General features: G+C 51.7%; 1 protein-coding gene across 1 annotated transcript; it reads right to left on the bottom strand.

The window, feature by feature from the left end:
* Window positions 1-10,340: 10,340 nt before the first annotated feature.
* CCL17 (C-C motif chemokine ligand 17) lies at window positions 10,341-12,536 on the bottom strand. The gene is made up of 3 exons (XM_009196510.4): window positions 12,384-12,536; window positions 11,232-11,349; window positions 10,341-10,644 (listed from the first exon to the last, which is right to left on the bottom strand). Exons 1-3 carry the CDS (start codon window positions 12,451-12,453, stop codon window positions 10,548-10,550), a joined length of 285 nt encoding a protein of 94 aa, XP_009194774.1. The 5' UTR covers window positions 12,454-12,536; the 3' UTR covers window positions 10,341-10,547.
* Between the last annotated feature and the right edge of the window lie 203 nt (window positions 12,537-12,739).

Below are 12,739 nucleotides of genomic sequence, written 5' to 3' on the forward strand. Positions count from 1 at the left end.
CACGAGGTCAGGAGATCGAGACCATCCTGGCTAACACGGTGAAACCCCGTCTGTACTAAAAATACAAAACATTAGCCAGAGGTGGTGGCGGGCGCCTGTAGTCCCAACTACTTGGGAGGCTGAGGCAGGAGAGTGGTATGAACCCGGGAGGCGGAGCTGGCAGTGAGCCGAGATCGTGCCACTGTACTCCAGCCTGGGAGACGGAGACTCCGTCTCAAAAAAACAAACAAAAGTACTGAGGCCTGGCCTGGCATGGTGGCCCACACGTGTAATCCCAGCTCTTCGGGAGGCCAAGGCAGGTGGATCCCCTGAGGTCAGGAGTTTGAGACCAGCCTGGCCAACATGGTGAAATGCTGTCTCTACTAAAAATACAAAAATTAGCCAGGTGTGGTGGTACATGCCTGTAATCCCAGCTCCTTGGGAGGCTGAGGCAGTTGAATCGCTTGAACCCGAGAGGTGGAGGTTGCAGTAAGGCAAGATGGCACCATTGCATTCCAGCCTGGGTGATAAGAGTGAAACTCCGTCTCAAAAAAATAAAAAGAGTACTGAGGCCCAATGTCCTTGGACGTTCTGAGTCAGCCCAATGTGGACCGAGGTGGGGCTAGGGATGTAATCTTTCTTCTTTTTTTTGTTTTCTAAGGTCTCTATCTTAGAACTTGGCAGTGTACATTTGGGACTTCCTCCTTCTGAAATCACTCAAAAGCAGTAAATGGAGGGGATAGCAGAGACAAACCACACCTTCGTTGGGGTTAGGAGGCAGCCAAAACAGAACCACAAAATACTTGGAAGGAGGTGAGAGCAGAGGCTTTGGAGCCAGAGTGTGGACAGGAGAGAAGGGAGAGCAGTTGAGGGTGCAAACCTGCTCCAGGTGAAGAAACCCCCGAGCTGCAGAATGGGCCCCTGTTTGTAGCAGTGGGGTCCAAGTGCACAGGCAGGCAGTGGAGCTGAAGGGAGAACCCCACAGTGGAGCCTGGCATCCTGGAAGCACCCTGGTCTCTGCACTGGAGAAGAGAGACTGTGAACAGCCCAGCTGCCTGTCCTCGTGGCAGGGAGAAGGCTAAACAGAAACCTTACCAAGTGTGGGTGAAAATGTGGCCAGGTGGGAACTCACTGTTGGTGAGGATACTTTGGGCAATGTCAACCCTCATGTCACTTTGAACACTGGCTGCATATTAGAATCACCTGGATAGCTTCCAAAAATGAACCAAACCAAACCAAAACAAAACAAAAGCCTATTCCTGGGTTTCCTTTCCAAAACCCAATTCAGTCAGAATCCCTTGGAGTAGGGCCCAGGGCATCAGCATTTTTGCAAAGCTCTCCCAGGTCATCATAGAGTGCAGCCAGGATTGAGAACCACTGTCCTAGAGAAATTCTTTGGCCCATGCACCAGGAGACAATCTAAGCAAGTATTCAAAGCAGCAGTACTTCTAAGAGACAATCCAAATGGCCATTAACAAGAATGTGAATGAATGAGCTGTGTGTCCAAGCAGTGGAACACTGCACAGCAGTAATGAGTTATAGCTGTGCACTTCAACATGGAAGAATCATGAAGCAACAACAGCCACAAAAGCAAGTCACAGAAGTGTGTGTGTGTGTGTGTGTGTGTGTGTGTGAGAGAGAGAAATATTTCATTTACATAAAGTTCAAAAACATGCCAGATCCATCAGCCTGTCATTACGGATATACACATACACATGTGCATATACATGATGTATACAAACGTGTGTGTGACAAAACTAATAAAGAAACTCAAGGGGAATGATAAAATTCAGGACCACAGTTGGCTCCACAGGGAGACGGGAGAAAGAGGCAGGACTTCATAGTAGCAGGAAAGTTCTATTTCTTTGGCTGGACGGTGGGCATACAAGTGTTAATTTTTATTGGTTTGTATACCTGCCATATACATGATGGATTTGTATTTCTTTTTTGTGTGTGTGACGGAGTCTCGCTCTGTCAACCAGGCTGGAGTGCAGTGGTGGAACCTCTGCCTCCCAGGTTCAAGCGATTCTCCTGCCTCAGCCTCCCAGGTAGCTGGAATTACAGGCGTGTGCCACCATGCTAAGCTGATTTTTGTATTTTTAGTAGAGACAGGGTTTCACCTTGTTGGCTGGGCTGGTCTCAATCTCCTGACCTCAGGTGATTCACTCGCCTCAGCCTTCCACAGTGCTGAGATTAGCAGGCGTGAGCCACCGTGCCCAACTGATGGATTTGTTGTTTCTAAGAAACTTCATTGAAAAAAACCTGAAAACCCCTCACATAAAACCCTGGGTCTTAAGGAGAATACTGCTAGCCCAGGACAAAGTCCTGCATCTCCCCAACACGAACCTGAACCTCCGTGGAACACTTGACACTGTTATCTCATGCAAAAATTTTAAAGTAGAACTAGTAAGGCATCTATATAAAGCTGCCTCAGAATAATAATAACAGTGGGAGAAGGTTGCCACAGAGCAGGTGAATACTGTTTGTGACCAAATTTTTTGCTACAAGTTACACAAATGTATAAAATAGCTTTGTGCTGAGTGGGGGTGGGCATGGGGCAGCTCTGGGTGGCTCTTACTTCACCCCTCTGGGGAAAAGCAGGGACAGAAGCCCCCACTCAGCCCTTAGTGACTTCAGGTCTCACCTTCAGTGGTCACTCCTGGTGGTCAGCTGGTGGTCTGGTCATTGGTTACCCATGGCCCACCGTCCAGCATAGAGGCTTTCACCTCTGCAAAGCACTGTGATGATCTGGAGACTGCATTTAGACTCAGCTGGGTTAGAATGCTCCCTCCTTTCCTTCCTTCTTTCCTCCCTTCTCCTCCCCTCCCCTCCATTCCCCTCCCCTCCATTCCCCTCCCCTCCCCTTCCCTTCCTTTTTGATTTTCCATAATTACTTAAACATTTTTTCTCTTAAATCATGAAAGATTTCAAATACAGAGAATTTCCAGTAGACAACTAACTTTGCTGTGTGTGATTCCGATCGCTCCTTTTTTCATACACAAGTTTTACAGCAGTGGTGAAATCCCTTCGCTGCCCTCCTAGAGGACTCCTTTGTCCTGAGCTGATGTATGTCTTATCCAAGCCTGCTACTCTACAGAAAAGTGAATATTGAATATGTCTTTTTTATGAAATTCGCATAACATAAAATGAACGATTTAAACAATTCAGCAGCATTTGGTACATTCACAGTGTGGTGCAACCACTGCCCCGATCTAGTTCCAAAATGTTTTCATTACCCTAAAAGGAAACCCCATCCCCAGTAAGCAGTCCCTTCCCGTCTTCTTCTCTCACCATCTCTGGTCACCACCAGCGGGTGTTCTGACTCCATGGAGTTACTTCCAACATTTCATATGAATGAAATTATACACTGTGTGACCTTCTGCAGTTGGCTGCTTTAGCTCAGCACAGTGTTTCAAGCTTCACGCATAACACAGGGCGTATCCATGCAGAAAAATCTTCCTTGTATGGTTAGACCACTTTTGTTTATCCATTCATCTGTTGATAGGCCTTGGGCTGTTTCCAGCTTTGTGCTGTAGTAGATATCCCACCATGAACATGTATGTGCAAGGACTAAACAAGTCCTTTGGGCCAGGCACGGTGGCTCACGCCTGTAATCCCAGCACTTTGGGAGGCCGAGGTGGGCGGATCACGAGGTCAGGAGATCTAAACCATCCTGGCTAACACGGTGAAACCCCGTCTCTGCTAAAAATACAAAAAATTAGCCAGGCGTGGTGGCAGGCGCCTGTAGTCCCAGCTACTCGAGAGGCTGAGAGAGGAGAATGGCGTGAACCCAGGAGGCGGAGCTTGCAGAGAGCCAAGATCGCCCCACTGCACTCTAGCCTCGGCGATGAGCAAGACTCCATCTCCAAAAAAAAAAAAAAAAAGTCCTTTGAAGGCTGACTTTTTGGCTGTGACAGTTTCTCAGACTTTCCTTGTTTTGGATAAGCTTGATCATTTTGAGGAGGACCGGTCAGGGTTGGTTTGTTTGTTTTGAGACAGAGTCTCACTCTGTTGCCCAGGCTGGAGTGCAGTGGACTGATCTTGGCTCACTGCAACCTCTACCTCCCAGGTTCAAGCAATCCCCCCACCTCAGCCTCCCAAGTAGCTGGGATTACAGGCGTGCACCACCATGCCCAACTAATTTTTGTATTTTTAGTACTGTCAGAGTTTCACCCTGTTGACCAGGCTGGTCTCAAACTCCTGACCTCAAGTGATCTGCCTGCCTCAGCCTCCCAAAGTGCTGGGATTACAGGTGTGAGCCACCATGCTTAGCTGAAGGCTGACTTCTTAAAGCCCTGATCCCTTTGCTTGTCTGAGTATTTCACCCCTGTGGTTGCCATGCTGGCTTTGGAAAAGGGCACAGGGAATATTCAGGTGATGGCAGTTCAATTATGAGGAAATGGCAGGTTTTCTTTTCTTTTCTTTTTGTTTTTTGTTTTTTGAGACAGAGCCGCACTCTGTTGCCCAGGCTGGAGTGCAATGGCTCGATCTCAGCTCACTGCAATCTCTGCCTCCCGAGTTCAAGCGATTCTCCTGCCTCAGCCTCCCGAGTAGCTGGTATTACAGGCATGCACCACCATGCCTGGCTAATTTTTGTGTTTTTAGTAGAGACGAGGTTTCACCGTGTTGGTCAGGCTGGTCTCGATCTCTTGACCTCATGATCGTGAGCCACTGCGCCCGACTGGAAATGGCAGGTTTTCTAAGACTGTGGTCCCGTAAGGGCAATGTGAGAGGTAGAGAAGTAGCCATATTGGCACATCCTGAAACAGGTGAGAGCGGGTCCAGTTCCATTGCTTCAAGGAGAAATAGGCTGAGGCAGGTGAGGCACATGTGTCCAGGTCCAATGGCCAGTCAGTGGCAAAGCAGAGACTCCAAACAGGTCCCTGATCCTTTGTGTTAAAATGTACTTTCGAAGATAAGCTTTTTTAGCTCCCACATATGAGTGAGAACATGAGATAGTTGTCTTTCTGAGCCTGGCTTATTTCACTTAACATAATGACTATCCATCCATTTTGCTGCAAATGACTGGATTCCTTTTTTTTTTTAATGGCTGAATAGTACTCCGTTGTGTACATGTACCAAATTTCTTTATTTATTCTTCCATTGATGGACACGGGTTGATTCCATATCTTGGCTATTGTGAATAGTGCTGCAATAAGCATGGGGGTGCAGGTATTCCTTTGATATATTGATTTCCTTTCCTTTGGATAAATATCTAGTGGTAGAATTGCTGGATCATATGGTAGTTCTATTTAGGGGAGAGGGAGTGATGGGGAGAGATTGGTTAATGGGTGCAAACAAACAGATGGATAGAAGGAATAATTTCCAGTGTTTGATTGCACAGTAGGGTGACTAGTAAACAATTTATTGTGTATTTCTTTTCTTTTTCTTTTTCTTTTCTTTTCTTTCTGTTTTTTTTTGAGACGGAGTTTTGCTCTTCTTGCCCAGGCTGGAGTGCAATGGCGCGATCTTGGCTCGCTGCAACCTCTCCTGGGTTCAAGGGATTCTCCTGCCTCAGCCTCCTGAGTAGCTAGGATTACAGGTGCCTGCCACCACATCCAGCTAATTTTTTTTGTATTTTTTAGAGACAGGGTTTCACCATGTTGGCCAAGCTGGCCTAGAACTCCTGAACCGATGACCTACCCGCCTTGGCCTCCCAAAGTGCTAGGATTCCAGGTGTGAGCCACTATGCCTGGCCTTTTTTTTTCTCTTTGAGACAGGGTCTCCCTCTGTCACCCTAGCTGGAGTGCAGTGGTGCCATCACAGTTCACTGCAGCCTCAACCTGCTGTGCTCAAGTGATCCTCCCACCTCAGCCTCCTGGGTAGCTGGCAGCACAGGCGCACGCTACCATGCCTGGCTAATTTTTGTGTTTCATAAAGACTGAGCCTCACTATGTTGCCCAGACTGGTCTCAAACTCCTGGGCTCAAGCGATCCTCCCACCTCGGCCTCCCAGAGTGCTGGGATTACAGGTGTGAGCCACTATGCCCGGCCTATTGTATATTTCTTTTTTTTTTTTTTGAGACGGAGTCTCGCTCTGTCGCCCAGGCTGGAGTGCAGTGGCCGGATCTCAGCTCACTGCAAGCTCCACCTCCCGGGTTTACGCCATTCTCCTGCCTCAGCCTCCCGAGTAGCTGGGACTACAGGCGCCCGCCACCTCGCCCGGCTAGTTTTTTTTTTGTATTTTTTAGTAGAGACAGGGTTTCACCGGGTTAGCCAGGATGGTCTCGATCTCCTGACCTCGTGATCCACCCGTCTCGGCCTCCCAAAGTGCTGGGATTACAGGCTTGAGCCACCGCGCCCGGCCTGTATATTTCAAAATGGCTAGAAGATTTGAAACATTCCCAACATAGTGAAATGGTAAATGTTCAAGGTGATGGATATCCTGATTACCTTGATCTGATCATTACGCATTGGACACCTGTGTCAAAGTATCACATGTGCCCCATAAATGTGTACAATTACTATGTGTCAATTAAAAAATTTTTAAATGTACCCACAGGATTTGAATTGATGGAGGTGGCTGAGTGAAAACACAGAGCAACCAAGGCCACTGAAAGAAGAATTGATTACTTGCATCTCCCAGGAGAACAGGGCATGGCACACACGCAGGACCACACACAGGGGCCACAGAGGGAGCACCAAGTTTGGTCAGGAGGCTGAAAGGAAGGTTCAGAACAGCACAGGCCACAGCCTTTCATGGGGTTTCCACTTGAAGGGCAAGGCAGGCCAGGGGAAGCAGCCCAGGTCTGGCTAGTTGGAATAATTCCAGAGGGCCTTGGGCATAGGGGCTGCCCCTAGTTGTCTCTACCTGGCTCTGGGTGATTTAGGGCAGGGGAAATCTTGGCTTGGTGTGAGAGTTAAATATACATGGTTGGGTGGTCTGTGATCGGGATTGGTCGGAGGGTTTGTAACTATTACTACTTTCAAAAACTTGCAAAATCCGGCTTGCAGGGGAGGTGTAAATGCCTTTGGCCCTGTGATTTGGCCCTGTGATAAATGGATGCCAGATAGAACAAATACAGTCTCTAAGAAAATACAGGGAAACACCCCGGCCCACAGCTCTCGGCACTGCCCAGGTTGCGTCTGGAGTTAGTGGCCCTGCTAGTCCCTCCCAGCAGCGTTCCTTCCTTCTTCCTCTTCATCCAGCAAACCCCAGGCAGTGTAATTGGTGGTTTCTTAGCTTCTGTTCCCCCCAAGAGGAGAGCTGGCCAGCTACAGACACCCCTGCCTCAAGGCCTAGTGCAGCTACAAACAGATGTGGCTGATCCCAGCCCCTGGGGACAGAGATGGTGTTGGAGTCCAGCTGGTGGGGTCAGGGCCTCTGGTGCATCAGCCTCAGAACTTCCTCCTAAGAGCAGAGTGCCCTCTGGTGGGCCGTTGGAGAACAAACCAATTCTAATTTCCACATTTGGAGATGAGATGTGTTTCAGGCCCGGTTGTTAGGGCTCCCCAGGAAATTTCTCTTTCCCCACTAGTGCCCCTTGTGGAATTCACCCAAGCAGCACTGATGAAAATCTATAAATCAAATATACACTATGCACAAAGCTTTTTTCCCTCCTCATAAATGAGTCTGGTACTGTTTCCTGACCCAAATACCTGCTCAGTGCGTTTACCGGGTAAATCACCCAAGCAGCTCCAATTACAAGGGACAGAGTGTGGTCAGGATTAGACTGAGGTGAGCGCTGGCAGCAGGTGGAGGACACACAGCCCAGGTTCAGATGCAACCAGAGAGACCAGGGCTGGTTGTCTGGCTGCCGGGGAGGCAACACTGAGTTGAACGTTGAAGAGAAACTGGATTTCAGAAGAGTGGCTCACGCCTGTAATCCCAGTACTTTAGGAGGCTGAGGCAGGCAGATCACTTGAGCTCAGGAGTTCGAGACCAGCCTGGCCAACATGGTAAAACCCTGTCTTTTCTAAAAATACAAAAATCAGCCGGGTATGGTGGCACACACCTATAATCCCAGCTACTCAGGAAGCTGAGGCATGAGTATCCCTTGAACCCGGGAGACAGAGGTTGCAGTGAGCTGAGATCACACCACTGCACTCCAGCCTGGGGACACAGCCAGACTCCATCTGAAAAGAAAAAAAAGCAGGGGTGGGCTGGGGGAGGAGGGGAGGCACCTATCAGTTGAAAGAAGCAACGTAAGTCTGGCATTCCTCCTCACTTTTCACCCTGAACCTGCCCATTCCTCTTTTTCCCTCCCAGCTTTCCAATCATGGCAGCCTCCAAGTCACACCTCCTTAAAATGCCCTGAGGTCACATGGCAGTTGTCCTAGCTCTTGCATCTCACCATCCCCCAGCTTGCACCGGATGCTGCTCGTGAATATTTGGATTCTGAATCGTGCATTTTGTTGCCAGTCCTGGATTCACCTCTTCCGTGCCTTTATGCAACGCCCCCACCCTATCTCGCTTTCAGGGACCCTCTGGCAACTCCCCACCTCCTCACAGGCCTCCACGGCAGCTCTACTTATCTCAGCTTATAATATGGGCTTCTGAGTAGGATTTCAGTAGGGGGGGAAAAAAAAAGGTCTTGCTTTTTTAAATGCAGTTTGCTGGAGGCCAGGCGCAGTGGCTCATGCCTGGGATTTCAACACTTTGGGAGGCCAAGGCGAGTGGATCACATGAGGCCAAGAGTTCAAGACCAGCCTGATTGACATGGTGAAACCCTGTCTCTACTAAAAATGCAAAAAAATTAGCCGGGTGTGGTGGCAGGCGCCTGTAATCCTAGCTACTTAGGAGGCTGAGGCAGGAGAATCGCTTGAACCTGGGAGGTGGAGGTTGCAGTGAATCGAAATCCAGCCATTGCACTCTGAGAGTCCTTCCAGCTCTGGCCTGCAGGGCGCAGGGGTCCAGACCCCGACCGTCGCTGGCCTTTGCTACCTTAGGAGCTTCTCCTTGCCTCCCTCCCTTTTTAGATCATCCTCCACCGGGTGGATTCAGAGGACAATTTTCCATGAAGAACTCAGACTGGGCCACCCCTAGGACTCTGGGTCTTAGGCAGTTGTTCAAGGGATCCTCCTTGGCATCAGGACAGGATATGAGCCCATTTGCGACCGAAGAGACCCTAGAGTCACAGGGAAGCCAGTTCACTGGTTTTATCAACCTTTTTATCGCTGTTCTTGTTTTAATCCTGCCTCTACTGGAAAGTAGACTTGCGTTCTATCATCTGCCCTGCAATGAGTTGACTGGCCACAAGGGGGCAGAAGGAGGCAACAGTCGGGCCCGGAAATTGCCCTTCTAACCGCAGCCCTGCCAAACAATGCCGGCCACGAGGTCCTCGGAAGAGAAGGACCCATGCCCCTGCCGCCAAATTGTGTTCAGAGAGAAGCCACGGCCCCATCGCTGGTTGGGAGAGTGAGAGAGAAGTAGAAGGGAAGGCCCCGACTCCTCTGTGCTCAGCCCGTAGCTGGACATGGGCAGGGGTCTGGGGGTGGGGTGTCCTGAGCCTCTAGTCCCCATCTTTTTGAGCACAGGGGTGCGGGGTCCCCGGAGTGGCTCACGGGGCTCTCAACCTAATGGAGGAGCTGGGACTGACACACACACACACACACACGAACCAATGAGAGAACCACGCGGAGCAGGGGGTCGGCTTCCGGGCAGTCCCTAAGAACTGGGGGAGCGAGTCGGTGGGCAGCTGTGCTGGGCCGGCTTCCTGCAGGCTGGGCGCAGCTGAGCTAGTGGGGAGGTCAGCCCGGGCCGGTGGGGATCACACTTCAGTCAGGAGGAACCACAGGGCCGCGTGGTGCCCGCCTGCCTGGGGCTGGAGGGGGCTAGGAAGGTAGCTGCAGGCGGAGGACCCAGGGCCCCCGCAAGGACCCGGGACCCACAGATCCCCCTCGCTCTGAAGCTGGTCTGGAGTTTGAGCGGGGAGAGGGAGCCAGGGCCAGGAGGAGCCGGGCCAGCTGGCCTGCAGTGAGTGCAGGGGGAGGCAGAGACAGGGCTGCAAGGTCCCGCCCCCCTCGGCCAGGGGGCTCCCCAGCACTGGGCAGAGCTGTGGCCTGCGGCAGGCTCCTGGCCAGTCTGTGAAATTGACTCCAGCACCTTGGGGAAGCTTGTCCTCAACTCCACGTGGGGCAAGAACAGGAGCTGGGCTAGGGGGAAACCGGGAGACCTCGGGGTAGGTGGGGACAGAATTCAGCCACCAGCTCCCAGGACCCCGCCAGCCCCGCCCCTGCCCGGGCCTCTCACCAGGGCCTCCCCTCACTGGTGCGTGGTCTGCGGAAGCCACGTGCCCCTCTCAGCCTCAGTCTCCCTTTCCAACCTGCACAGGGCAGAACCAGATGTTCTCTGAGGACCCTCCCAGAGTGACAGGCTGGAGTGGAAGCGCGTCTTGCACTGTGGGGACGAACACGCTGACATAGACTGAGGAGAAAGAATTTAATCTGGGCCCTTTGTGCCCATGGCTCCAGTTCAGACAAGGGGATGGGATCTCCCTCACTGTGGCGCTTCTTTGTCCTTGGAAGGCCTCCCCTGGACCCAAGTGCTCAGGGTTGGGGCGGTGAACACCAACGGTGGAGGTCCCAGGTGGTCCCGGGAGACAGTCAGGGGTCTGAGGTGAGGAGGCTTCAAGACCTCTGGAGGCTTTGCAGGTATTTAAGTGCCTTCTTCACTTTCTTGTCGTTGGGGTCCGAACAGATGGCCTTGTTCTGGACAGTTACAAAACTACACAGAAGGAGGACATTACCAGGGGTGCCAGAGGGGGAAGGGCCCCCAGAGTCCCTGGAACGGCCTCGCCCTGTGCTGACCAGGATTCCAAGGCTCCAAGAGGGGCAAGAAGTTGCTGCAGTCACACAGGGCATTGGTGGCAGATCTGGGACTTCAGGCTCTGTCCTGAGTGACCTCAACCCTCCCAGGCAGCCAGGGCTGCAGGACCTTGTGCCCACCCCTCAGCCTGCCCATGCCCCCAGACGGCCTAGAGCCTGGGACGTGGAGACTGCAGGCAGGGCTTAGGCCCAGGCCAGGGGAGGTAACCACATTGCCCCTGACCAGCTGTGTGACCTGGGGGTGTTCATTGCTTCCGGGGCCTCGATTTCACCACAAATCAAGGAACAGGTTGGACCTCATGGCCTGCAGCCGTTTTGGGTCCCACAGCATGGGGAACATGAACTGCCCCAAGGAGCCTGCAGAGGTCAGGGAGGAAGGCCCCACTGTCTCTTCCCTGCTTCCCAGTGGCCGTCTTGGGAGCTCCTGGGAGCACTTGTCCCCAAGCTTGGCCCCGAGGAGCAGGGGTAGGGCCGGGGGAGACTTACACAATGGCATCCCTGGAACAGTCCTCGGGTGTCTGGTACCACGTCTTCAGCTTTCTAAGGGGAATGGCTCCCTTGAAGTACTTCAGGCAGCACTCCCGGCCCACGTTGGTCCCTCGAGCTGCAGGGAGAGGAGCAGGGCAGGGGTGTCTGTGAGTATCTGGGTGTGGGTTGCGGGGTCTCCTGGAGGCTGTTCATGGAAGATCTGAATGTGCATGTTCATGTGTGCACCTGTGTGTGGTGACTGCGTGTGCATCGCTGCCTATGTGTATGTGTGTCTGTGTGTTACCGTGCACAAGTGTGTGTGAGGCCTCTGTGTATGCTGTGGGGGTCCTGTGTGTTTGTGGGTATGCATGTCTGTGTGTGTCTTTAGGGGATCCTGTGTGTCCTGTGAGTGCCTACGGGTGTGTGTCTGTGTGCGTCCCTGTATGTCTATACCTGGCAACCTTATTTCATCTTCCCTTTGCCAACCTGATATAAGAATCTATTTTTCAGGCTGAGCGCTGAGGCTCATGCCTGTAATCCCAGCACTTTGGGAGGCCGAAGTGGGTGCATTGCCTGAGGTCAGGAGTTCGAGACCAGCCTGACCAACATGGTGAAAATCCATTGGTGGCGTGGTGGCTGGGCCCCTGAATTACCAGCTACTCGGGAGGCTGAGGTAGGATTATTGCTTGAACCCGGGAGGCAGAGGTTGCAGTGAGCTGACATTGCACCATTGCACTCCAGCTTGGACAACATAGCGAGACTCCATCTCAAAAAAAAAGAATCTTTTTTTACATGCTTTTGGAACCAATTATCCTATCTTTATGCTGATTCCCTCATTGTACATAAAACCTGTTAATAAAACAGAGGCTAATAAATAATTTTGAGAATTGTTCATTTTCCATTGCACAACTACAGCCACAGCCCTCACCTCGCAGCCATTGCAGCCCGAACTGTGCTCGCTTTGGACCTCACCAAGCCCACCCACAAGAGCTGGGTCATCATCAACATTTTTCTCTGCTTATTTCCCTCAAAATCCTAGTGCTGTGGGCTTCTCATGTCTTTGGTGGGAGTAGGTGGGGTGTAAATAATACGCAAATGTGTGTGTTGCTTCATGCCCCTAACTCCTGTTCTCCCAGTGCCCACCCCTGGCCACCTGTCTCCTGCTCTCACCTGCATGGATGTGCTGCAGAGAAGCCCCTAGGAGGAGGATGACCAGGGCCAGCATCTTCAGTGGGGCCATGGTGCCAGGAGCCCAGGAGGGAGTCTCTGCGTGCGGGTCCCTCTGCTTAGGGAGACACCCTGGTGAGAGTCGAGGGTGGCAGTGACCTATTTAACCTCTTTGAGGGTCTTGCCCCGCCTTCTGTCACCCCCTCACATCCTTCCCTAGACCAGCGAAGTTCGAAGAATTTGAGATGATTCAGGAGAAGTCCAGCTCTTGGAATATTTGTGGATTTCCAGAGAAGGGGCACTCAACTGCAGATGGAGGTGGGGTACATGTATCTGGAGCCCATGGCAGTGACATACTT

Source organism: Papio anubis, chromosome 18 (genome assembly GCF_008728515.1).
Source record: "Papio anubis isolate 15944 chromosome 18, Panubis1.0, whole genome shotgun sequence".
Taxonomy (NCBI): Eukaryota; Metazoa; Chordata; class Mammalia; order Primates; family Cercopithecidae; genus Papio; species Papio anubis.

Coding starts and splice junctions, on each gene's coding strand:
- CCL17 (XM_009196510.4), bottom strand. CDS start 12,453: ATGGCCCCACTGAAGATGCTGGCCCTGGTCATCCTCCTCCTAGGGGCT. Junction 11,350..12,383: donor TCTGCAGCACATCCATGCAG/GTGAGAGCAGGA, acceptor CTCTCCCTGCAG/CTCGAGGGACCAACGTGGGC. Junction 10,645..11,231: donor TGTTCCAGGGATGCCATTGT/GTAAGTCTCCCC, acceptor CCTTCTGTGTAG/TTTTGTAACTGTCCAGAACA.